This window comes from Eulemur rufifrons, chromosome 1 (assembly GCF_041146395.1).
Source record: "Eulemur rufifrons isolate Redbay chromosome 1, OSU_ERuf_1, whole genome shotgun sequence".
Taxonomy (NCBI): Eukaryota; Metazoa; Chordata; class Mammalia; order Primates; family Lemuridae; genus Eulemur; species Eulemur rufifrons.
In genome coordinates this window covers 25,777,295-25,801,633 of record NC_090983.1, presented here as the reverse complement: position 1 = coordinate 25,801,633, position 24,339 = coordinate 25,777,295, and the positions used below count along the sequence as shown (strand labels likewise).

General features: G+C 39.6%; 1 protein-coding gene across 1 annotated transcript in view; it reads right to left on the bottom strand.

The window, feature by feature from the left end:
* Positions 1-24,339, bottom strand: part of PLEKHM3 (pleckstrin homology domain containing M3) — a 147,185-nt gene that overhangs the window by 92,185 nt on the left and 30,661 nt on the right. Inside the window, exon 3 of the mRNA XM_069467828.1 lies at positions 6,748-6,893. Within this exon, the coding sequence (XP_069323929.1) occupies positions 6,748-6,893 (146 nt within the window). The remainder of the gene's footprint in view (positions 1-6,747; positions 6,894-24,339) is intronic.

Here is a 24,339-nt window from a genome sequence, read left to right as displayed (position 1 = left end):
GCTAAATGGAATGTGAATATTCAGGCTGAGACACAAAAAAAAAAAAAAAAAAAATTTTTTTTTCAAGCACAACTAAGGGGAACTATTTAGGAAAAGAGTTGGGGCTGTTTGAATTCCTTACCACCTCTTTGTCATGCTTGATATTTTTTAATATGGGCTAGGGGAAGTTACCTCCAAAGAGAATTTCATTAGAAAATGGCTGTAGAATTTGAGGATAGGGTTTAGCTGCTTTGCATAATCTTGGAGCTCAATTCAATCTGCAGGATAACACCAGAAAATAGATGAAATCCTGCTTTAAAAATAATTAGGATTATTAATGCTCCAGAGGGCAGACAAGGAAGTGCTTAAGATGATAGATTTCATTCTGTTCTGCAAAACCATTTTTTCACTCTTTTAAATGGATATTCAAGCCAGTCACGTACTTGCTATTAAGGATAGCAGGCAGATCTAACAGAACGATGTCTGGTCTTGGAAACAGATAGATCTGAATTGATCCTCACAATTAGGAGCATTAAGTTAAATCCTGGTGTCTGAGCAAAGACAGACAGACACTAGACTAAATGGAATATAGTTACTTAATGCCAGTGGGAGATGATCCAGATAAAATCGACCAGCTCTATTTCTTGCTTTAAAATCTTCCCTGGCCCACTGAGAACTTGGGAAGGAGTGGTCTGACAAAGGAGACTTTCCTCACATGCAACATGGATGAAGGGAGTGTACCTAGTATCTCCAGTTAGCTACCTACCCTCTCAAAATCAAATCTAGTTACTTGAATGACTACCACAACAAAACATCCTGCTTTATAGAAAGATTTCATGTGTCAGTGATGGCTAAACTGATGGTTTCTGTGGCTTTTAGAGCTCATTGCAAACAGACCTGGATCTCCTCCTCTATGTCATGGCTTCGTAAACCATGCTTGTTTTTCCTTTTTTCTCATTCAGTGCTACCTTTTCTACTTTTGCTCCATAAATTGGTGTGTATTCTGCTGGCTAGTGCTACCAGTCTGAGCTCTCATCGGATCACAGGGCTGAAACTGCCTCACTCACTCGCTCTCTAAGCACCTCTCTTAGCTGTCAAAGCCCTGCTCCAAGCGGATTAATCTAAACCTTCTAAACCAAACCCAACTAGCATTCTTTTCCTCTAAATACATTTTTATCTAATACACACATGGCAAATATATTTATAGCCCATATTCAAAGTGTCAAGTACAAGATGCAGAAGAGAGAATGATAATTCTGTCTGGTAGCGGGAAAGGAAAGAATCAGGAGAGGAAATGAGGTTTTAAGCTGGGTTTTAGGATTTGCTATGGTGGGTGAGGGCACGAGGAAGACCAGAGGTGTGAAACAGCATGGCATGACAGGGATCAGGAAGGATGCATGTGATCTTAATGAAGAGATCTGTGCGGGAGAGGGGTTGTGGACGAATGGGCTAGGCAGGCAGGCAGGGACTAGATCACAAGAGGTCTTGTATGTCAGGCTCAGGGAATTGTATTTATCATGCATACAATCATAGTAAAAGCTAATCTTAACTGAGTGCTTATTGTGTGCCAGGCTCCGTGCTAGGTGCTTTCTGTGAATCATTCACTTAAGCAAACAGCAACCTTATGAAATAGGTAGTAGTATTATCTCCATTCTAAAGGTGAAGAAACGACGACTAACAGTGCAAAGGTAAGAGTAGGACTTTTTGAAATATACCAAGCAGAGGGGCAAGGCTTAAAGGCAGGAAGCACAATTAGGAGGTGACTGATCTCCTACATGTGAGTGATGCTGAGGGTGTTGGAGTCCGTGCGGTGGACCTGGGGGTGTGGTGGAGAGCAAGACCTTGAGAGCTAAAATTAAGCAACTGGTTTTTGCTGACTGCTTAGGCAGGGCAGATGTGGCAGAGGGAGGAGTCCAGGATGTCTCCTACCTGGCAGTGGTGACTGGGGGGCCATTCACCAAGGCAGACATTGTGCTCTAGGGGGAACATTTGGTGAGCACAATAAAGCCAATTTAGGGCACGTTGAGTTTGAGGTGACCAGGGGACAGGCTTCATACTTTCATTCATTCGAGAGACATTCCTGCTCACCTACTATGAGCCAGGAGCTGTGCTAAGACACATTGCCTGTGCAGAAACTCACCTTTATAGAGAAAACAGACAAGCAACTAGCTGTTATACAGATATGATGATAATGACAATAATAACAACTTCCATTCATTAAGTGTTGATCACAGTCATTTGCTAAGTGCTTTTCTTACATTATCCCAATTCGCACAACTCTTTTAGGTAAATATGTGAATGATGGTAATAACCAATGCTTATATGGCACACACTACCAGCTAGGCACAGTTCTAAACACTTCACACGCATTGACCCATTTAACCAGCAGTAACCTTACAAAGTATTATTCTCATTATAAGGAAACTGAAACACAGAGAGACTAAATAACTTGCCCAGGTTAAACAGCTAACATGTGACAAAGTCAAGACTTGAACCCAAGCAGTCTGGGCTCATTTTACAGATTAGAAAACTGAGGCTCAGGAAAGTTGAAGTAATTTTCCCCAACAAACTGAGCACCTAATAAGAGGTAGAGGTATAATTTGGACAAAGGCTTATTTAACTCCAAGCTCCTCTATTAACCCCTAAATAAGTGCAATTCTTGAGGCCCATGCATGACATGATGGTGGCACAAAGGTGTAGCAGATGAGGAGAGGTAGAGAGCAACAGAGAAGCTTTCACCAAGGAGGATGTGCTTTCATTAGTTCTGGAAGAATAAGCAGGGATTCCTAGATAAATAAAAATATCTGGAGCACATGTGGAAGGCTGATCACTAAACAAGAGAAGGGGCTCTTCTGTCTCTCAAGATAGGAGGGAAAGCAGTAAGGATAAGTGCAAATATAGATAGATGTGTAGATACTCATATTCATATCTTACAACTTCACTTTTCTCCTTGCAGTAGGAGGCAAGGTCATATGCTAAGGAGGATCAGGATGAAGCATTTTATAAACAGTGATGATTTGGATGGTTATTGGGTAGAACAGGGGACAAAGTTGCCAAGGGATAGAGAAGAGGACATAAGCCAATTGGCCACTCACAATTTTCATGTTTGTTTTAGAGTTCAAAGATTCAAGGTAGGTGACAGCTCTAGGGCCCTTCCCCACCTAATTGCTGCCAGGTAACACAATGACAATGAAAGTAAGTCTCAGACATCTATTAGCAAGGTGACATAAAATCAGTCATAAACACATAGACCAATGGAACATAATAGAGAACCCAAAAATAAATCCACACATTTATCGCCAACTGTTTTTTGATAGTAGTGAGAATAACATACACTGGGGAAAGGACAGTCTCTTCAATAAATAGTGCTGGGAAAACTGGACGTCCGTATGCAGAAAAATGAAATTCGACCCCTCTCTCTCACTATATACAAAAACCAAATCAAAATGGATTAAAGGCTTAAATGTAAGACCTAAAACTATAAAACTACTAGGAGAAAACATTGGGGAAACACTTTAGGATGTTGGTCTGGGCAAAGTTTTTTGGGTAAGACCTCAAAAGCACAGGCAACAAAAGCGAAAATAGACAAATGGGATTACATCAAGCTAAGAAGCTTCGGCATAGCAAAGGAAACAACAAAGTGAAGAGACAACCCACAGAATGGGAGCAAATAATTTCAAACTATCCATCTAACAACAGATGAATAACCAGAACATATAAGCAACTCAATTCAATAGCAAAATAATAATAATAATAATCTGATTTAAAAATCTGGTTTAAAAAGATCTGAATAGACAATTCTCAAAAAAATATACAAATGGGCAACAGGTATATAAAAAATTGCTCAACATCACTAATCATCAGGGAAATGCAAGTCAAAACCACAATGAGATATCATCTCACCCTAGTTAAAATGGCTATTTCATTGGTACATATACACAATGAAATATTATTTAGCCATAAAAAGAACAAAATCCTGTCATTTGCAGCAACATGGCTGGAATTGGAGGTCATTATGTTAAACAAGCCAAGCACAGCAAGACAAATATTGCATGTTCTCACTCATATGTGGGAGCTAAAACAAATGATCTCATGGAGGTAGTGAGTAGAATGATGGTTATTAGAGGCTGGAAAGGTAAGGGGGAGGAGGGAGGGATGAAGAGAGACTGGTTAATGGGTAAAAACATACAGTTAGACAGAAGGAGTAAGTTGTAGTGTTTGATAGCACAGTAGGGCAACTATAGTTAACGATAATTTATTATATATTTCAAAATTGTTAGGAGAGAAAATTTTGAATGTTCCCAACGTAAAGAAATGATAAATATTTAAGGTGATGGATAGCCTGATGTAATCATTACACATTGTATACATGTATCATAATATCACTTGAACCCCATAAATATGTACAACTATTAGACAACTATTAGGTATCAATAAAAAAACTGCCATACAGCCTGTTTGTATATGAAGCACCTTGCACAGAAGGTTCATTCAAGGCAGATGTCACAATATTCTGGCAGAAGTATCAGAAAAGCTTCTAGTAATATCAAGTAATAGAATTATATTATCTATTATATGTGTAAGACCATAACAGAATCCTAAGCGTAGAGTACCACTCCAGTGGGGAGTTAGATTCCTGGACTTGTCAAATTCTACCACCTTGTTTACACAACGGTAGAAATACTTGTACAATATAGCAAACCAATTCACATATCTTGAAGACTACTAGGCTGAAAACTAAAGTTGAGATGTCCATCAAGCAATTAAAGCAAAATCTCTCGATTTCAGTAGCAAAACTGGAGCTGGAGATAAAAGTAGGAATCATCAGTACATGAGTTCCGGTAGTTAAAAGCATAGAAGGGAGGGCAAAAACCCAACAGAAAGAGTATGGAATGGGAAAAAGAAACAAAAGAATGAACCTTAAAGAGCCCAATACTAAAGGTATAAGCAGAGGACAAGAAATCAGAGAAGGTGATTGAAAAAGAAGAGTCAGAAGGAGGAGATGAACTGGGGGTATGTCATCAAACCCAAGGCAGTAAAATTCAAGGAGAATGTGGACCACCTGGTCAAATGCTGCATCCCAGAAAAGTCCAAGAGAATCAGAAACTGCCAAGGGTCAAAAAAATTTGGCAAAACCATGATGGAGAAGGGAAGAGTTAAGACCATGAACAGAGTCAGAAGGAATAAACTTCTGTAAGAGAAGTAATGGTTCTTCTGTGGCTGGAAGGAGGACAATGTAGAGGCAGACAAGTTTGTAAGTAGGTGGGTTGATGGAGTTACTGTGTAATCATTCCCTATTTTCTCCATGAAGTAGAAGGTAAAGGCACTTCTTATAGTGACCTGGGCTCTTTAAGATCACAAATGCTGAAAGAAAAGAATCTGATGAAAGCTACTGATGCATATGGAAGAGAATCTCCATAAGCTCCTAACATCACATCTACCTCCCCACCGGCCCCCATCTCCAGACTGCCTTTTCTCTTACTCTGTGCTCCAAGCAATGGCCAAACCCTCCTACTGTCTACAGGATTCCATCCTTCTCACTGATTCAACATTATCATTCTAGCAATTCTCTCTCTCCTGGATAGTTCACATCAGCACAGAAAACATGCAGTTATTTTTTCCATTAAAACAAAAAATCAAACCTAACTTGACCCCACTTCCCTCTGAGTTACTCCTGACCTCTCACCTTCCCGTTATAGCAAAACTTCTCAAAAAAGTCATCTATTCTTGTCCCTTATTTCTCTCTTCCTATTCTATGTTAAACGCACTCCATTCAGACCTTTGCTCCCACCACTCCATTCAAACTGCTTTCATTAAGGTCACTAATTACCTCCACATTACTAAAGCCAATGGTCAATTCTCAGTGCTCATCTTATTTGACCTATCACCATCTGTCACAATTCATCTGGAAACACTTTCTTCCTATGGCTTGTCAGACACCCTGGGGTCCTTCTACCTCACTGCTCACTCCTTCTTGGCCTCCTTTGCTGGTTCCTCCTCGTCTCTCTCCCCTCTCAAGTTGGAGAGTCTCACGGTTCAGTCTTCCTCTTCTCCTCTATTGATTTGCATTTTTGTAGCTGCTAAGCCTGCTATTTGTACTTCTTAAACATCCTCCTTGGCTGTTAGCAGTTACTTTGCAAAGCTGTTAGCATATACCTGTGCTTCTCACTTGCTCCTCTTTTTAAAAAACAATAGTCCTGATGAAGGTCTGAAGATGGCTCAGTGCACTGCTTCTTGCTGTGGGACCCCACGGAGAAGTCTTTATAGCTTCTCTCAAGGTTCCAGTTCCAGGAGCCTGGATTTGCTAGGAGACTGACCTTCATATGACTAGGGGTGCTACTCTACTATAAGAAATATCTTGGATTATATAAATTCTCTCCTTGAAAGATCACTAGCATGCTCATGCATGTATTATTTTCCCATTTTTATCTTCCCATAGTGTCGCGATATTGGAGATAAGATCTAATAAAAATTAATGAGAGGCCTTTTTCTCTATCAGAATTCTCTCTTAGCACCTACAGTTAATTACCAAGGTCCAGAAGTAAAAACTGAGATATATATCTTTTTAAATGAGAAAATTAATAGGAGTCATAGTTAAGAAGCCTTTAATCTTTGTATAGGAGAAGTATTAGATAAGATCTTGCAGCTTTTACGAGACTACCTAATCAAGTTTGTTTCAAATTGTTTTATCATTATTTTTATAATCCACCTGACAACATATGAACACCTGAATTCCTATTATTAAGCAAACCCAGTATTTGTACCTACCTTATATTTTGAAGTGTCCCAGTTGTGGACGATGCGAGCCGGGATGAGAAAACTGTCGTCCACGTGGCAGGTGCTGCAGTAATACCACCCACTGTAATTGCACACCTTGGCTTTCCCGTTGGAAAGACCTATGGCTCGCTGGCATCCTGTTCAAGGCAAAAGAAAGAGCCTATGATTAGTGTACATTTAACACCACCGAACGAGATCACACAACGCTCAAGTTAAATGAAAGTCTGCAACAACAAAGAAGTTACAGAGAATGGAGTTGTATAGATGCGTCCTCTTCTTCCTAATGTCACAACCTCCATCCATTCACCTCCTGGCAGATTACTGTAAATGTCATTAACTGGTCCCCTGCCTTTGGTCTCTTCTGATGCCATCTCTTCTGCATACAGTGGCCAGTGACTGGTCTCTCTATAACCCCACCTTTGATCTCCTCACTGCCCTGTTAGGGGATTGTATTTCCACCAGGCACTTTGCTGAGGGCTTCCATACAGGATCTTGTTTAACCCATACAACATTTCAATGGGGAAGATATCAATTCTATTTTATAGTTGAAAAACCCAAGATTTCTGTGAAGCTAAGTATCTCATCTGAGGTCACCAAGCCAATAAAAAGCAGAGTTCAGATTTGGCTATAGGCTTGTCTGATGCTAAAATGATCCCTAAAACTGATATGTAGCCTTCTTTTGCTTACAAAATCAATATAAGGAATTTGGCCTTTGATTGGCCCCTTCTCACCTTTCCAACTTTTCCTCTCACTACTCTCACCCACTTCCCACTGGGAATATCATCTCTTTATTCCAGTCAGGGAACCCTTCTCAATGTTCCCCAAACAACACAGTGTGCTCACTCCATCCTCCGTATTTTAACGTATATCATTCCTCCTTACACAGCACCCTCTTCTCTGATCTCTACTCCAACACATCTTGCCCATTATTCAAAACTACTGGTTGCCTGCAAGTGATTAATGCCTTTTTCAGATCCAAGGAAGTCCAGGATTCTGTGAGCGCTGTTCTGGTACCGTCAGGGGACCTGGTAATACTCATGGCTCTGACACAAAGAAGCCATCACTTTTCTTTAGACTGGAGGGACTACCTTCTACTGAGGAGTATAAAAATTCTGTCACAATCATCTCAAAGGACAAAACCTTGGCAGCCCCAGAACAAGTAGTCAAGAATATGCAAACAGTGTCATTATTCTGACATTTCTGATCTACAGCTTTCGTTTTAGAAATCCCTCCACATGGCCCATTTCATGGTTAGGTACCAAGAACTATATTGACCAAAGAGATTTGACACTAATAATAATATAATGATTAGTATTACACCCCATTTCCATTATAAGGAAGGAACATTTATTTATCCAACTGCCAACCTAAGAAGATTCTGATTCATGTGAAACCCCATGAATGTAAGTATCACAAAACTCAAGAGAACTTTCTCATTTTCATCACAAATAAAATGGCATCAGGAATTAAGCAGTTTCACAGTACATCCTCCTGGAAGAGAATTAGATCCTATTGTTTTTAAATACAACAGGTATTGAAAGACAGTAAGTAAATATGTTAATAGGATGCTTCAAGAGCTTGATCCTGTTCCTTCCTGAAATGGCTATTTCTTTACTATTAAGCAGCAACAAAATCACAAGCTCCTGTCTTTCAGACTGGCTGAGGAATGAGAAATGTGTGAAAGGTAAGGAAGAACCAAACACACGTGGCTGCTGTCTGACAGAGGAGACCCTGCACAATCACGGGGCTGTGAATGCTGGAGCGTGGTTGCTGTCTGCTGCCCTCACTGACTGCATTACTCATGTGCCTTTTAGCATGTGTCTCCTTAAATTATCACGCCTTTTTACGGCCAGGAACATGCTATAAACTCCTCAGATCTATTTTCCTATCCTCAGCACTTAGCACGGAGCTTTACACATAGCGTATAATCAATAAATATTTAGGTTGAAGGAACGATAAACTGAGTATTGTTTGGCATATGTACACTTACATACACAGAGATTTTAATTTTCTATCACTATTCCAAAATTCATTGTCTTCACCTGACCACCTGCCTCTCAAAACAGCCTACTTTCATTAATATCCCTGTTGAGATTCTAAGAACTATATTTTACACATGGAACTGTGTAACAGAGTTAACTGTGGAACAGAGTTCAATCAAACTTGATATATCCTAGACACTGGGATATTGCTGTTTCCAAAAATTAGCAGATAGTCAGATGGACTTAACACTAAAATGACACTGACTAGAATTCAATCTTTCCTAATGAGAAGGTGATCATGATCTTGCAGAAATTCAGGATCATCATTATAGTTTAAATTGTCACCACAGAATACGGGAAAAATTAATTAGATTATTTTAGCTTTTTGGTTGTTTGAATTTTAGATGTAACAAACATCAGTAAGCATTTGCTGAATATTTACATATTCTTTAGTAGGTAATATTGGGCTTATCAGTCTATAATTTTAATGATTTTATTCTAACTTTCTGCATGCAACATACATAGACAATATTAAAATACACAAATATGTATTTTAAGAAAGCATAAAGTATAAAAATGTTTATATCAACTGAGCACACAGGTCCAAAGCTCAACATGCTGGGGGTTCAAACATATGAGCCAAGTAAATGAGCTAAACATCCTTGCAAATTTGCACAGGTCTCCTGGCTCATAAAAGAGAGAAAGAATGAGAGAACCCTGTCTAGAGTTCATTCAGGGTTTAGTTTAGACAAAAGCAGCAGCACAGAAACTCCTACCTCTAGTCTTTGGATGTCTTTATCTTCATACCTTATTTAGAACCATACTGTCCTATTCTGGGTGCTGAAATCATCCTAATGACCCAGAAGTAGGCTTGCACCTGTCTGGATGCTTGAGACTGCTCTGGACACGCAGTGCACAGACAACACTAATAGTCTAGAGTCAGGAAGCCTGGGTCCGTTCTTGTCTAGGGCACGCTGTGAGCAGGACCCATCAAACGCTCTAGGCCTGCTTCCTCACCACAAAACAAGGGGCTAGTCTAAATTGATGCATTGCCAAATGCAGTGAGCATCAGCATTTTCTGCAGATTTTTGTGATAAATGTGGATCCCCCTTCCACCTGAAATGATTTTGATTCTGTAGATCTGGGGTAGGGACCAGGAATCCGCATTTCTAATGAGCAACCCCCTCCTCGCTCCCACCCACCCCCCACCAGGAACTTTGATGAGTAAAAGCTGAGGATTGCTCCTCAATTTCTAGGTGACCCCCAAGGTCCCTCTAAGTTCTAAAATTCTGATTCTATTCAAGAAAAATGCAGAGGTATGCAGTCTGTTCAGTGAAAAGCTCACAATTTGTCACACAGTTTAATCTCTAGGCTTCCAAAATCAACATTTCAGGTTTTAGTCAACTTCTAAAAATTGGCTATGTAGAAACAACCTGAGTTCATTTTACCAGTGTTTTTCCAGAGCATTCTTGTCTCCACTGGGAGTATCCTATTCACCTTAGATAGAATTAAAACTTTTAATCCCCAAATCCAACGTATTTGTCTTTGGAAGAACATAGAATGATTGGGAAAGATTAGGGGCCAGTGGCCTGATGTAGACTCATTTTCTAAAAATCAACACATGCCATTTATTTGAAGAAGGAAACACCAGCTTTTTCAATTAACTGCAAGATTTCCTTTACTATCATAATAGCAAATCATGGAGTAAAAATGTCTGAAACAATTTCCCACAAAAATACACAATCTGGGATTTTACTTTATCATTATGAGGTTTTCAACAGGGAAAAAATGTGTTTTCTTAATAACGACTGTCACAAAAACACATTTTTTGGAGGGTGCCAAAGCTGGACTCTGAAAAGCAACATTATAAGGAGAAAAATAGAGCTGCAAAGTAGAGACCAAAAATAATTAATTGAAATAACTAATTAGAGCTTATTTACATATTATATTTTTATGTACTTTCAAACAGACATTTCAACAATGTTTCTAAATTAAAGGGCATTTGTAGTAAGAAACACTCCACATGTTGGATCAAAGAAAATACATTCTTCCCAGTCTCTTTTTGAAACTTTTCAGAGTGTATTCAATTCACAGGAACAAAAAACTATCTCACAAGAGAACCCACTGGCCTTTTTTTTTATTGCTTCCCACCCCACTTCAAATCTTTAATGAACACATGCTCTGAAGAGCTTAGCTTCCCCTCTGATACACTTTTGGAAACAAATGTCACCATTTAACCAAAATCCTATTTGCTGCATGTACAGTCCATTTCCCAAATGGCCTTTCACTAAATACACCCAAAAGAATCTGTTGCTGGGGGCTTTAGCAGAATTTTGGCATAATTCTCCACAAAAGCACAATCTTTCTTCTAACAAGTGTACCTAGTGAGCTCAGTTGGCTGCAGTGGGGTGTTATTGAAGCTGAGATCTTGAGGATCAGCCAACTACCTTCTTTCTAGTTCATGGCCACCAACTTCAGCCCTCCTTCCCCTGACCAGCAGCTGGAAAATCCGTGGGCATAAGAGGGAAGAAACAAAAGCTGTCCTTGGATCCAGGTAAATCTTTCGCTAAGGAAGGAACCCATACAATGCTAAGTGAGCTTTTATCTAATTTGGTAAAGGAAGTCCGGTATTTTGTATTTGGAAGGTAGAAATGCTCTAAGAAAAGAAGAAAGGCAAACAAAAAGAAAGAAGGTGCCTTTGTAAAAGAAAGGAAAAGTGATGAGAGAACAAATTTTCATTTGCTCTATAAAAAGAGAGAGAAAAAAAACCTGGCGAGTTTCATACCCTCTTTTACTATATGCACGGTGTAGGGAGACATGTCCATAGGAACAAGGAAGGGGACTTCCTGTCCCTCCCTCCTTATTTCCCCCCAGTGCCCTGGCCAGGAACAGTGAGGTACAGTTAGCAATATGTAAAGTATTGCTCGAAGGCCTAGTCTTTGATCATATGCCCCTGAGACCAGAGTTTCCAAAATGAAGGAAAACAGAAATGGGCGTTCAAGGACTTCTTACTTTATAAGAATTAGGGGGAAAAGTCATAAAGAACTTAGCTTTACTAGCTTACAGTCTATAACCATTGGCTCCTAAGTAGTTAACTGTTGAACCTGAACTTTTTAAAATAAAGTATCACATTTGGTATATAATTGAAACTGCTGCCTGGGATTAGCACAAAGTTGGGCACAATGTTTAAACGAAGGATTATTTGACACAGGGCACAAGCAATTTTTGCAATGTAGCTTTGGTGTCCATTAAAGGAAGTGGAGGCAAAGCAAACCTGGGCCCCAGACTTGCATCCTCCACTGCTGGAGGGGACAGAGCTGAGAAGTGAGACCGACCACATGTGTGGTTTGAAGCCAACATGGGGGAACTAAGGCTATGGAATCCTACATAAATGTAGAACGGAAAGGGGGCAAAGGGTGAGGGACACTGAGAAAGACCTACTTAGAAATCAGTAGTCCAAAACTTTTCCCATCTCAAGCACGCAAGTTACTTTGTCTCTGGGACAAGATGGCGAGTCATAAAGTAGGCATCATAAAATCAATCAAGACATTAAGCGTTTGGATGGAGAATCAGGCACATGCCATTAAGTGTGCAATTTTGTCTGTTACAAGGCAAATAGTATCCATAAGCATCTCAAATAAGACTAGAAGAACAAAAGGGATCCAGAAACACCAATTGTGTACCACCTGCCGTTGCTAATGCAGACAGTATGGCATGCTGCTCACAGTCCCTTTGTTGAGTTTATGGCTCTACTTTAGACTGCAGCACTTCAAAATTATTTTCTCCATAAGGTTTTAAGTCCCTTGATAGTGAATTCTCTTCCCAGGGGATGAAAAATTCAAAGGCTGGGAGGGAATACACATGCTCGAATACAATCCTGAAATGGACTGATCGCTTATTTCCAAAGCTGTACTGAAATTCATTCGTGTTCATCAGAAAAGAATTTTTTCTCATGGGCTTCATTTTATGTTCATCTACAAATTTTATAGCAGTGAGAGATTATATATGAAAAACCGTCACTCCTTGTTGGCCGAAACTTTGACTCATAAAGTTCTGCTGCACAGTCAGAGGGCTGACACATGTTAAAAAGCATAAATAATACTTGGAAGAAAATTGTTCCTACTGTGGCTGACACATATTTAGGTTAACTTAAGCTGGCACTTGCAGAATGGACTGCAGCTGTTGTTAGGACGGCTATGTCCTCAAGAATCTAACATAAGTAAATAACTCCTCTTGGACAAAATGGATGTACCTAACTAAAGAATTTTCCTTTCAACACAGCAATATGGCAAATATTATGCTTGTAAAGTATTAGCACTGCACCTGGACACAGTCACTGTTCAATACGCATTACATCTAAAGAGACATAGACAGATGAGAGAGAGACTGGGAGCAACAGATATCAATTGTCCAAGACAGAGTCCATCACTGAAGTATAATCATATATTATTTCATTATACTTGGAGAACTAAGGCAACTAAGGCAATACTACCAATTCAGATTGAAAACTCCAACCTGAATTAATTGGTTTAAAATTTAAAGATATCCTATAAGCTGTCAGGTAAGTTTCTTGTTTTTTTTTGGGGGGGGGGGTGTTTTACACTGAATATTTAAATAGCTAAGGCTAAGTCAGCTTTGACTTGAAGGGCCTGTATTGTATTAACAGTGCTAAAGGCTCTATATTTAAGTAAGAAATGAAGTAAAAATCACAGGTCAGGTCATTACTGCTGATTGAAAATATAAACTTGCTAAACTCTACAATGTTTATTTAATCTCATGGAATGTTGTTATTAAGATTATAAATTGTGTGAAATAAATTAATAAATACCAAGTAGATTCCAATTCAAATTGAGAAGTGTCAAGATTTATTGGTCTTTCGGGTAAACAATGATTGAGAACCTAAAGTCAATATTTAGTTTAAATTTATCTTGAAAGGCAATAAATCTTCATTTTTCCTAAGGCATATAAGTAAATATGTGCACCATTCTAGAGATTCTCACTGCTTTTCTATCTACTAAATATCTACCTTGAGTTGTAAATATAATCATCTATAACACAGATTTTTCACTTCCAAAGACATGATTTGAGTTGTTGGGTAACTTTTAATTTTTCTTATGATAAGATGTTTTAATAGCAGTGCTTATATTAGTGTAAGATAAGAAAAGTTTAATAGTGAGATATTATAAATTCAGCTTCTATATATTTAAATAAGTCTAAATTTAGCATTTTTATCCTATTTTCTTAACAAGTCTATGACTAGACTTTCTCATTTACTTCTGTATCTGTCTGTCCTTTCATTTTCCAAAGACTTTCAAGAAAATGGTAAGCAACTTATTATAAAAATGGAAATAATAGGCCGGGCGCGGTGGCTCACACCTGTAATCCTAGCACTCTGGGAGGCCGAGGTGGGCGGATCGTTTGAGCTCAGGAGTTCGAGACCAGCCTGAGCAAGAGCGAGACCCCACCTCTACTAAAAATAGAAAGAAATTATATGGACAGCTAAAAATATATATAGAAAAAATTAGCCGGGCATGGTGGCGCATGCCTGTAGTCCCAGCTACTCGGGAGGCTGAGACAGGAGGATCGCTTGAGCTCAGGAGTTTGAGGTTGCTGTAAGCTAGGCTGACGCCACGGCACTCACTCTAGCCTGGGCAACAGAGTGAGACTCTGTCTCAAAAAAACAAAAAAAAGGAAATAATAAATAAATAAGAAATAGCCCAGTAGATTAAAAAAACACTTACACAGTGCTTACTATAAGACAGGCACTGTTATAAATAATTTATATCATATATACATATATGTGTATATGTATATTCATTTAATCCTCATATCAATTTCATGAGGTAGGTATTATCCCCATTTTACAGATGAAGAAACCAAGGCAGAAGGTGATAAAGTAATTCTGTCCAAGGTTGTTCAGCTGCTAAAAAGGCAGGGCCTAATAAAAATAGCAGATGTGACACTTTATCAACAACACCATTCAACTATAAAAGTGAATTTCCAAGTAGCTGTCTCCTTGGAGAAGATATTACAAAAACTGTCCCCTGAAGATGAAAAAATTACAAGGGCAGAAAATATGAATCAATTTATACAAAAGAACATAATTTGGCTCATCAATGAATTTAGCCTGGCCCTCACAAGCATTACCACCACCCTGAATAGGGAAGGTGAGGGAGGCAAGAATACAAATCTATAAGGTGGAAAGTAGAAGATAAGAGATGAGTGAAAGAGGAAGCCATTTCCACTAATTGTGGAGATCGAGGAAGGCAGTGTAGACATAGTGGCATTTGAGCTGGGCCTTGAAGAAGAAAACAGATTTTAGAAGAGGAACATTCATAAAGGCTCATGTCTGGAAAATCAGAGCATGTTTGGAAAACATATATTCTAGTTGTCTGAGGCTTATTGTAAGTAGAGGGAGATGGGCAAAAGAATAAAGCTAGAACATAAGAATCCTGAATGCTCAGGGTGAGGAGTCCTTATTAATCAGTAAGATACAGGAACAGCTATAGTAGTTTGAAGCATAGAATATAATAGAAATATGAACTTTGAAAAGATTTATTAGTAAGAAAATAAAACTAGAAGGAGAGAGAACCAGTTGCTAAGTTATTGCAACAGTCTGAGCTTAATTAGGCGGTAGGCTTGGAAACAGGAAGGAAGAAAGAGAAGAAGTATGGGGATAAAATGCAAATGATTTGGCAACTGACTGACGTGGAGGGCATGGGAAGAGAACCTTCAAAGATGCCTGTGACCATTATGCAAGAAACCCATCAACCAGAAGGAGTAGGTGGTTTGGGGGAGAAAATACTGTTTGCTTGGGGCATTGAGTCCAAAAAACAGAGTTCAAAAAATTTGAGCTACCGGATCAACTGATGCCTAAAGCTTGGCTGATTGAGAATAATTCCTTCTATTGTACAAATCAGTTTGAATTGGATATTCCATTACTTGTTACTGAAAGCATCTGACATATTTGATATTAAATCATGGTTGGTGAGGGTCCTATTTTCATAACCTACTATTAATTTTTACTTAAATCTACCCATTCAGATGCAGAAGTCTTACATTATAAAATATTAGCTGGTATGAAATAACATATATTTCAACAGAAGACAGGTATCACTTTATAAAGATGTGAGGAAAAACTGAGTGAAGAAAATAAGACTTTGTTTCTTGACAGCATAGTGGTTCTCAACCAGGGGAGAGTTTGGTCCCAACAGGGGGCATTTGCAAGGTCTGCAAACACTTTCGGTAGTCACAAAAGGGTGGCTTGGGGCAGCTACTGGTGTCTAGTGGATGGAGGCCAGGGATGCTGCTAAACATCCTACAATGCACAGGCCAGCCCTCCACAACAAAGAATTATTTGGCCCCAAATGTCAACAGTGCCACTGTTGGAAAAGCCCTATGACAATAGAAAGAGGACAATATAAAAGATTCATATACTGATCCTACTTAATAATCACTTTTCTCTACCAGTGATGGATGTATCATCTATGATGGGAAGGAGGAAAAGCCCTTTCACCAGTTCTACTTTCTTCCTGAAAGAAAATGGTTCATGCTGCTAAGTTAGTTTAGAGCAAAGTAGTGTCATGAAAGAGAGGCCTCGTCCACACTGCACCATTATCCATTAGACTACCTGCTAGTACATCTGCTCCAAGCTCAGGCTCTTTTCTTTACAAATTATTCCTTTTGGTTAAACACTGACCCACCAAGAACTCTTATTTGAAAAACAAGTGTAGAAACAGAAAGGGCTCAGCTAAGCTGATTATTTCAGATATGAAAGCTGCTAGTGGTGAGACTAATGCTCCTTGTCACAGGTGACCTCCCCCTTGCTATCAGTTCTGTCTGAAACACAGGGTACCAGGGTTTCTTGTATGTTCTCCTGCAGTCCCACACAGGGAAGGAGGTCAGCCTCACCGTCCTTGAAACAAGGTAAATGCTGGGCGGGGCTACTTGGAACTTACATACTGAGAGAGCTTGGAGGAAGATTTATTCTTAAATAGACTATCTTATTGGAATAAGTAAGAACCAGTGCCAAGCCACATTAGAAGCTAAAACAAAAGGAAAAATCAGTAACGCTAGCTAAGCCTATCTATATTTAAACTTTTACATTTTGTTCATCATGATTTTCTTTCTGTCTGTCTTTCTTTCTTTCTTTCTTTCTTTCTTTCTTTTTTTTTTTTTTTTTGAGGCAGAGTCTCACTCTGTTGCCCAGGCTAGAGTGCCGTGACATCAGCCTAGCTCACAGCAACCTCAAACTCCTCAGCTCAAGCAATCCTCCTCCTCAGCCACCCAGAGTGCTAGGATTACAGGTGTGAGCCTGGCCCATCATGATTTTTTTTGCATTAATTTTGATTTAAAAAAAATATTACATTAAAATACTATTTACCTTGATTACTGAGGGGTTTGGGTGCTCTTAAATTCTGTACCCAAATTCTCTCCCTATCTCTTACCCAGCCCTCCACAGTGAGTGCCTCACTCACCTTACCCTAGTCTAAGTCCTGCTCTGAACACTTTTGCCTCACAGAGAATCCAATGTGTGCCCCAATTATGTGCTTCCTACAGTGATTTTCCCTGGTATTTAATGTACTATTAAACCACCGCTAACTCTGTTTGTGATTCTCCAGTTACATCTCTGCTATGATTGCTTCAAAAGGTCAATAACCTCTTATTGGCTTAGAAATTCAGATTATCTTTTTTTTTTTTTTTTTTTTTTTTTTTTGAGACAGAGTCTCGCTCTGTTGCCCAGGCTAGAGTGAGTGCCGTGGCATCAGCTTAGCTCACGGCAACCTCAAACTCCTGGGCTCCAGCAATCCTCCTGCCTCAGCCTCCCAAGTAGCTGGGACTACAGGCATGCACCACCATGCCCGGCTAATTTTTTGTATATATATATTTTAGTTGTCCATATAATTTCTTTCTATTTTTAGTAGAGACGGGGTCTCACTCTTGCTCAGGCTGGTCTCGAACTCCTGACCTCGAGCGATCCACCCGCCTCGGCCTCCCAGAGTGCTAGGATTACAGGCGTGAGCCACCGCGCCCGGCCCAGATTATCTTTTTTGTTTACCTGTAAAGCAACCTGTCTTCCTTACACTGGTTCTGGAAGGTATGTTTTCCCCTTGCTTGGATTTAGAAGTCACTTCTTACATCAGCCTCATCCGGCCAGTAGCTTCAATCGCATATAGTGTCCCACCAGGGTCCCCTCTGACTTCTCTTTCACGTCACTCCCCATTCTTAATGCCTGCTTCTCTTTCCTTACATTTTTATAAGAGTCTCATCTCTTTGAACTTTACAACATCTTTAAAACACAACTGTCCTCTTCTTTGCTAAAATCTCCAAAAACATCCTGACAGCATTTCTCAGAGTAATTCTACTTGAGCTATTTTAGTAATGACAACAATTTGATAAAATTAAAGTCATGAAAGTGGATCCAAGTAGTACTAGGAACAGTCTCAAAGTGAAAAAGATTACTTTCATCAGCTTCCTTTAAATCCATGCTTGAATTACTTCATTTTTCACCCCAAACCAAACTCTTTATGTTCTATAAGATTTAGGAACTGCCTTGGTCTACTTTCTTCCTTTATTCTTTTCCCTTGTGCCTTCTTTCCAAGCTTGCCTGTCTCTCTAGAAACACAAGTTTGTGACCACCTCCAAAGGTAATCTTTTAAGCCTATGCGCAGTATTTGCAGATAGGCTGCTTGTATCAGGTTATTTAGACTCAGTAGGCAAGACACAAGTAGGCAACTCCTATTCTCTGGTCCTTATCTTGCCATTTGAAAGGAATTCCCTAGAATAATATCCCCAGCTTCTCTCCCCATCCCTTACCCAGCGTTCCTCACAGATGGAGAAATGAGGTATCTGACTGGTGAGCTGAGAACAAGGACCCCAGAAGGCTTATGCTGCAGCTTGGCCTTCAGGGAGCAGGTTTTCTGTCTGCTGTGGTAAGAGGGCATGGCTGTGGGGACTCCAGCTGTGGCCAGGTGATTAAGTCCATCCACTACATGATAATAAATATGACCTATCATCTCCATCTTCCTGAGGCCTGGGAGGAATAAGAAGAGGTATTATTTATCAACCCTATAAAACCCCTAAAAGGATGATGGCTTGGACAGACTTCACTTGATTTTCTTCAAGTGAAGAGGAAAGGGAAAGGCAATTAGAACATGCATGTCAGTGAGTGAAGATTATTGAGAGGTGAGGATCATACAGGAAAGTCAGGCCGAAGGGGTTGCCTGGAAACATTCAGCATTATCAGGCACCTTTTACTCAAGTCAAAATTCCCCATCCTAACAGCAGATGAGAAACGTCATTTTCCCAAAGGTTTCCCACCTATTGTTAAGCCACAATAAGACTTTGCTTTATCTAAGAGCATATTTGGAGAACCCCCTCATATTTTCCGGGGGAAAAATGCTGTGATGTACAGTATTACTGAGTTAATATGTCACTTTTGGCTCAGCTGATATTTGGTAACATTTCATTTGTACAGTCAAGACAGTTTAATCTTCCCTCAAAATAAAGTGTCAAAGATGCTGCCCCACAAGACTGTGGCAGGCTGGCCCGAGGCTGCACAATAAATCAGGGGCAGGGCTACAAACAGAAGACCGAGCTCTTGCGTTCCTAATTTACTACCCAGCCCACTGAGGCTGGATGCCTCCCAGCCCCACGTCATGTGTGTCTACGATTTCGTCTGCAGCTCAAGAAAAACATCCTTATCGATGAAGACAGAGAAAGAGACTAAGACTTTCAGACTAAGTCTATCCTCTATGTCAGAGGTACAGGTCAGGTGATTTGAAAGGGAAGTGATTTTCAGCAAGGCTTTTGATTCAGCCCCACATGATTTACTTTATGGAAAAAATATGAGCAAGACACAACCCTTGGTATATTAGTATATACCTGATTAGAATGTGATTTTCAATCTTTTGGAAATTGATAGAAGTCCACATGTATTAGATTTTACTATTCTAGTTTTCTTCTAGAAGTGGTATATATAGCACACATTAATTTTTTTTTCAGTTAAAAGTAATAAATAAAAATAATTTTATTGGTTACTTTTATATCCATTAAAAAAGGAAACACCCTCTATTTTAAACCAAGATACCAAGAGTGGTATCTGGGTTATCTGGGTTAGAGAGTGGGGAATCACAAAGTCACTGGAAACTAGGGAGCTTTTAAAACCCTTGGAATTTCCCCTAAGTTATATAAGTATCTTTTTTATTCATGAGCCCCTTAGATCACACCCGAGTTTATTCTAATGGTTATGCTCAGTCTGGTCTCGAACTCCTGAGCTCAAGTGATCCTCTTGCCTCAGCCTCCCAGCGTGCTAGGATTATAGGCGTGAGCCACCATGCTGGCCATCAAATAGCTTGTGCTCCTAATTTACTACCCATCCCACTGAGGCTGAACTGAGTTCTCCCTGCCCTGAACTCAGGGTGGAACTGAGGGCCACCAAATAGCTTCAGGATGGGGAGTGGTCACCAGAAAGACCAACCACATGGTCAGAGGGTTGGGGTTTTGAGCCAATCTGACCTCCAGGGAGGGGACAGGGGCTGGAGATTTAAGTTCAGTCCCATGGCCAATGATGTAATCCACATTACCTACATAATGAAACCCCAGTAAAAACTCTGGACACTGAAGCTCAGTAGAGCTTCCTCATTGATGACCGCATTGACATCGTGGGAAGGTGACGCACCCTGATTCCACAGGAAGAGGGCACAGAGGCTCTGCATTTGGGGACCTCTCAGTCTTCACCCTCTGAGTCTCTTCATTTGGCTATTCTTGGTTTGTATCCTTTATGATAAAACTGTAATTGTAAGTATAGCACTTTCCTGAGTTCTGTGAGTTGTTCTAGCAAATTATCAAACCTGAGGGGGTTGTGGAAACCTCCCAATTTGTAACCAATCAGTCAGAGTGTGGGTGGCCTGGGAACTGCCTGAACTTGTGGCTGGCATCTAAAGTGGGAACAATCTTGTGGAGGACTCAACCTTTAATTTGTGGGGTTTGTGCTAACTCTAGGTGGTTAGTGCCAGAATTGAATTGCAGTATAGCAATGAGAGTTGAAACAGAATATTCATAAATATGTCAAATGGCGGGGCATGGTGGCTCACACCTGTAATCCTAGCACTCTGGGAGGCCGAGGTGGGAGGATCGCTTGAGCTCAGGAGTTCGAGACCAGCCTGAGCAAGAGTAAGACCCTGTCTCTACTAAAAATAGGAAAATTACCAGGCTTTGTGGTGTGTACCTCTAGTCCTAGCTACAGGAGACTGAGGCAGGAGGATCCCTTGAGCCCAGGAGTTTGAGGTTGCAGTAAACTACGATGATGCCACTGCACTCTACCAGGGGTGACAGAGCAAGACTCTGTCTCAATAACAATAACAAAAAAGGAAACATAAATATGTCAAATAAACTTTGATAAAGCAGTGCCCAGATCAGGGAGTAGCACTTTATGTATGAGCATGGTTAAGTAAATTTTAAAATGTTGTATACTTATCCCTTACATTAATATAATAAAGGCTCTAAGAGGTTCTATAGTTAAAAAAAATTTTTTTAAAGTCCCTGTAAATCCCCAAGATCACAACTGGTTTGCCAAAAGAGTAAGTTTTGGGCCCATCTTCTATTACCATTTTTAAACAACCTAGATCATAGACTAGGGAACAAGTTAATTGTATCTACCGATGATAAGGATTCCTAGAAAAGATGAGGAAAGCAGGAAACCCAATGGTGGAAGTTGGGAGGGAGTTTCAGGCATTACAGTAGAGGGAATTTAATAGTTCCTAAGTCAATTTGAGGGGTTGGAGAAGGTGTTCTTGAGAAAGAACATTTAAGTAGTGACCTGAAGAATGAGTTGGCAGTGGCCACATTCCAAGGAGAGGCAACTGCACACACAAAGGCTCTGAAGTAGGTGGAAAGGAGGTGGTGCATTTAAGGAACAGAGCGAAGCCAGTGTGGCTGGAAGTTAGTGTGAGGGGGAGACAGAGGCAAGAGGACGAGAGCTGAAACTGAGGAGGTGGACAGGGTCACTGTGGGCATTTTGGTCTCCAAAAGAAGTGGGAAGCCACTGGAGGACTGTGAAGAGAAAACTTCCAGGGTCAATCTAAAGTTTAATGAGATCACGCTCACTGCTGTTGAAACAGGATTTGGGAAAGGTTAGAATAGAAGCAGGAAAACTGGTTAGGAGGGTATTATGGTCCTCTAGGTGAAGATGACCCGGCCGGTAGCAAATGAGGTGAGGGAGGTAAAGGCTGTCTCAAATTTCAAACAACTAATATGTATGCTTATCCAGTATAAAATAAAAACTAAGCACAACATTTGGATGTATTAAAAAGGAAGCCAGAATGTAGGTAAAGGATTTAAAATAACCTCTCCCTTTCTTCATACTCATCACTCGGTAGAACCCTACTGGAACATCACTGAAGTTTCCAGAATGTAAGGAAGACATGGAAACCTGGTGACGTTTCAGCACATTAATACCTTGATGGGTAAAATGCTGAACATATGTAGAAGAAATAGTTAAACGAAATGTGCTTATGTAACCTACAGAAAACTGAAGTCTGGCTTGATTCATTCATTAAAAACATTCTATGGGCTAAACTAGTAGTTTCTCAAACTCTGTATGCATTCAAATCAATTGCAAAGTTTGTTAAAAGTCTCAGAGATTCTGACTTCAACAGGTCTTGGGAAGGGTCCAGACACCCTCCCCATATCACATTCATGAATCTGATGCAAACGGTGCTCAAGCCACACTTTGAGAGATCCTGGGGTAGACAGTAGACACACTGGTACAGGGCACCCTCAATAAAGTTAGACCCGAAGTCATGCCCATGACAGGAGTCCCTGGGGCAGGGGGAGGGTCACCAAGGAGGAATGTTCAGTTATACTTGGGGCATTAGAGTCAGGGCAAGAGAGGAGGGTTGTCAAGAAAGGCTTGGAAAAAATTCTTTAAGGGTGTAAAAGATTGTTCACACCCAGAAATCTTCAACAAAGTATAACACAGAACTGTGTCCAGAACCATAACCAACATGTTCAGACATCAGCTGTCATCTCTGATCTCAGGGCTGATCTCAGGGGTTGCTTTGCAGGCTTGCTCTGTTTTTTATCTGAAACAAGGGAAGGAGTTTCATGCTCTTTGTTTTTTATTAATGTGATTTAATTAAAACATTTTCTGTGTTAACATATTTCAAAGTTTAGAGACATATAGGCATATTTCCTGCTACAATATTAACTTCTAGTTTACTCTCAAACCTCAATTTCTGGGATGTATGTGGCCCATGTTTGTTGAATGAATGAATGATTAGATGAAAATATCAATGCATGAAATAAATTAGTATTGCTATGTTACTAGATTTCCTTATCCAGAGATGTATTTAAAAATGGCAAGTTTTCCACTTACATATGTTTCTGCCTTTAGGCAGTGTGACGGATTTTAGAAAACCTCTCAAGAAGCTCTTACTCTTAGGAGTCCATGAAAAGCTTAGTTTTTCAAGAAATTTAGCTAGAAAATAAGGAGAATCTTGACCTACTAGAGTTTATCCTAAAATCACACCTAAACCAGTCTCTCTCCCAACGGAAGGTCAGTAAATAAAAACTTTTAAGTCAATATGGAGTTCAAGAGTACATTAACACTTTCTTTAGAAGTTAAGCCGGAAATGAACACATGATGAGAACAATGTTAACCAAAAAGGAAGCTACAAAAAGGGACAAGAACTTTCCAGACCAAAGTATAGCAACAAAGACTGGGAGAAATGAACGGCTTAAAAAAAAAAAGACAGCACAGCTATGGCCTATGAAGTTCAGGAAGGTCTATCAAAAGATCTCTATCTTCTGAAATTCAAAATGATTTTATTCTTCTGAAACATATCAAAGACCAACATGTGACTTCTATGATGAGAATACCAGGAATAAATCAAAAAAGCAAATTTATATCCTATAAAATCAAACGGCCTACTTATATAAAGTGATCAAATATCTTTGAATTTTAGGATGTGAAATAGTTTAAAACACAAATTATATAACATTCTTCTTCTTCCATAGACTCACATTACTATTTCACTCTGTATTCATATTCTCCTTATACATTTATTTTTATTTAAAATTATTTCCTGGACCTAGAAACTTAGACTACAAAAAAGGGTAAAAAGTAAGGTAATTTATTCAATGATAGACATCAGAGCCAGGAAAAGGATTCCTAGCTCCTGTCTTTTTAGTCAATTGATATTTTCACTGGTTTAAATTCTCTTCCCCAAAGGAAAAAGGTATTACTTATTAAATGAGCTTTAAATGGAGGACTACATTAATCTCATTTTCTCTAATCTTCTATAGACATCGAAAGAATCACAAGAGATAAAAGACACCACACACAGCAAAGCCATTCTCTCTAAAATATGCCAGACAGAGAAGGAAGAGTTGGAAGGAAAGTCTAAGAGCTGAGTTCAACTGTGTGTTATAATTATTTATTTGTCTGGCTTCCAGTTTTCAAGTTCTGTGAGGACACATAATAGGATTATCTTGTTCACCATGGAGAAAGCATGGTACTTAGCACATAGTAGGGCTTCAGTAAACATCTGCTGAAAGGCTGAATGAATAAATCTCTCTATATTCGTTTTTCCACTCTCAC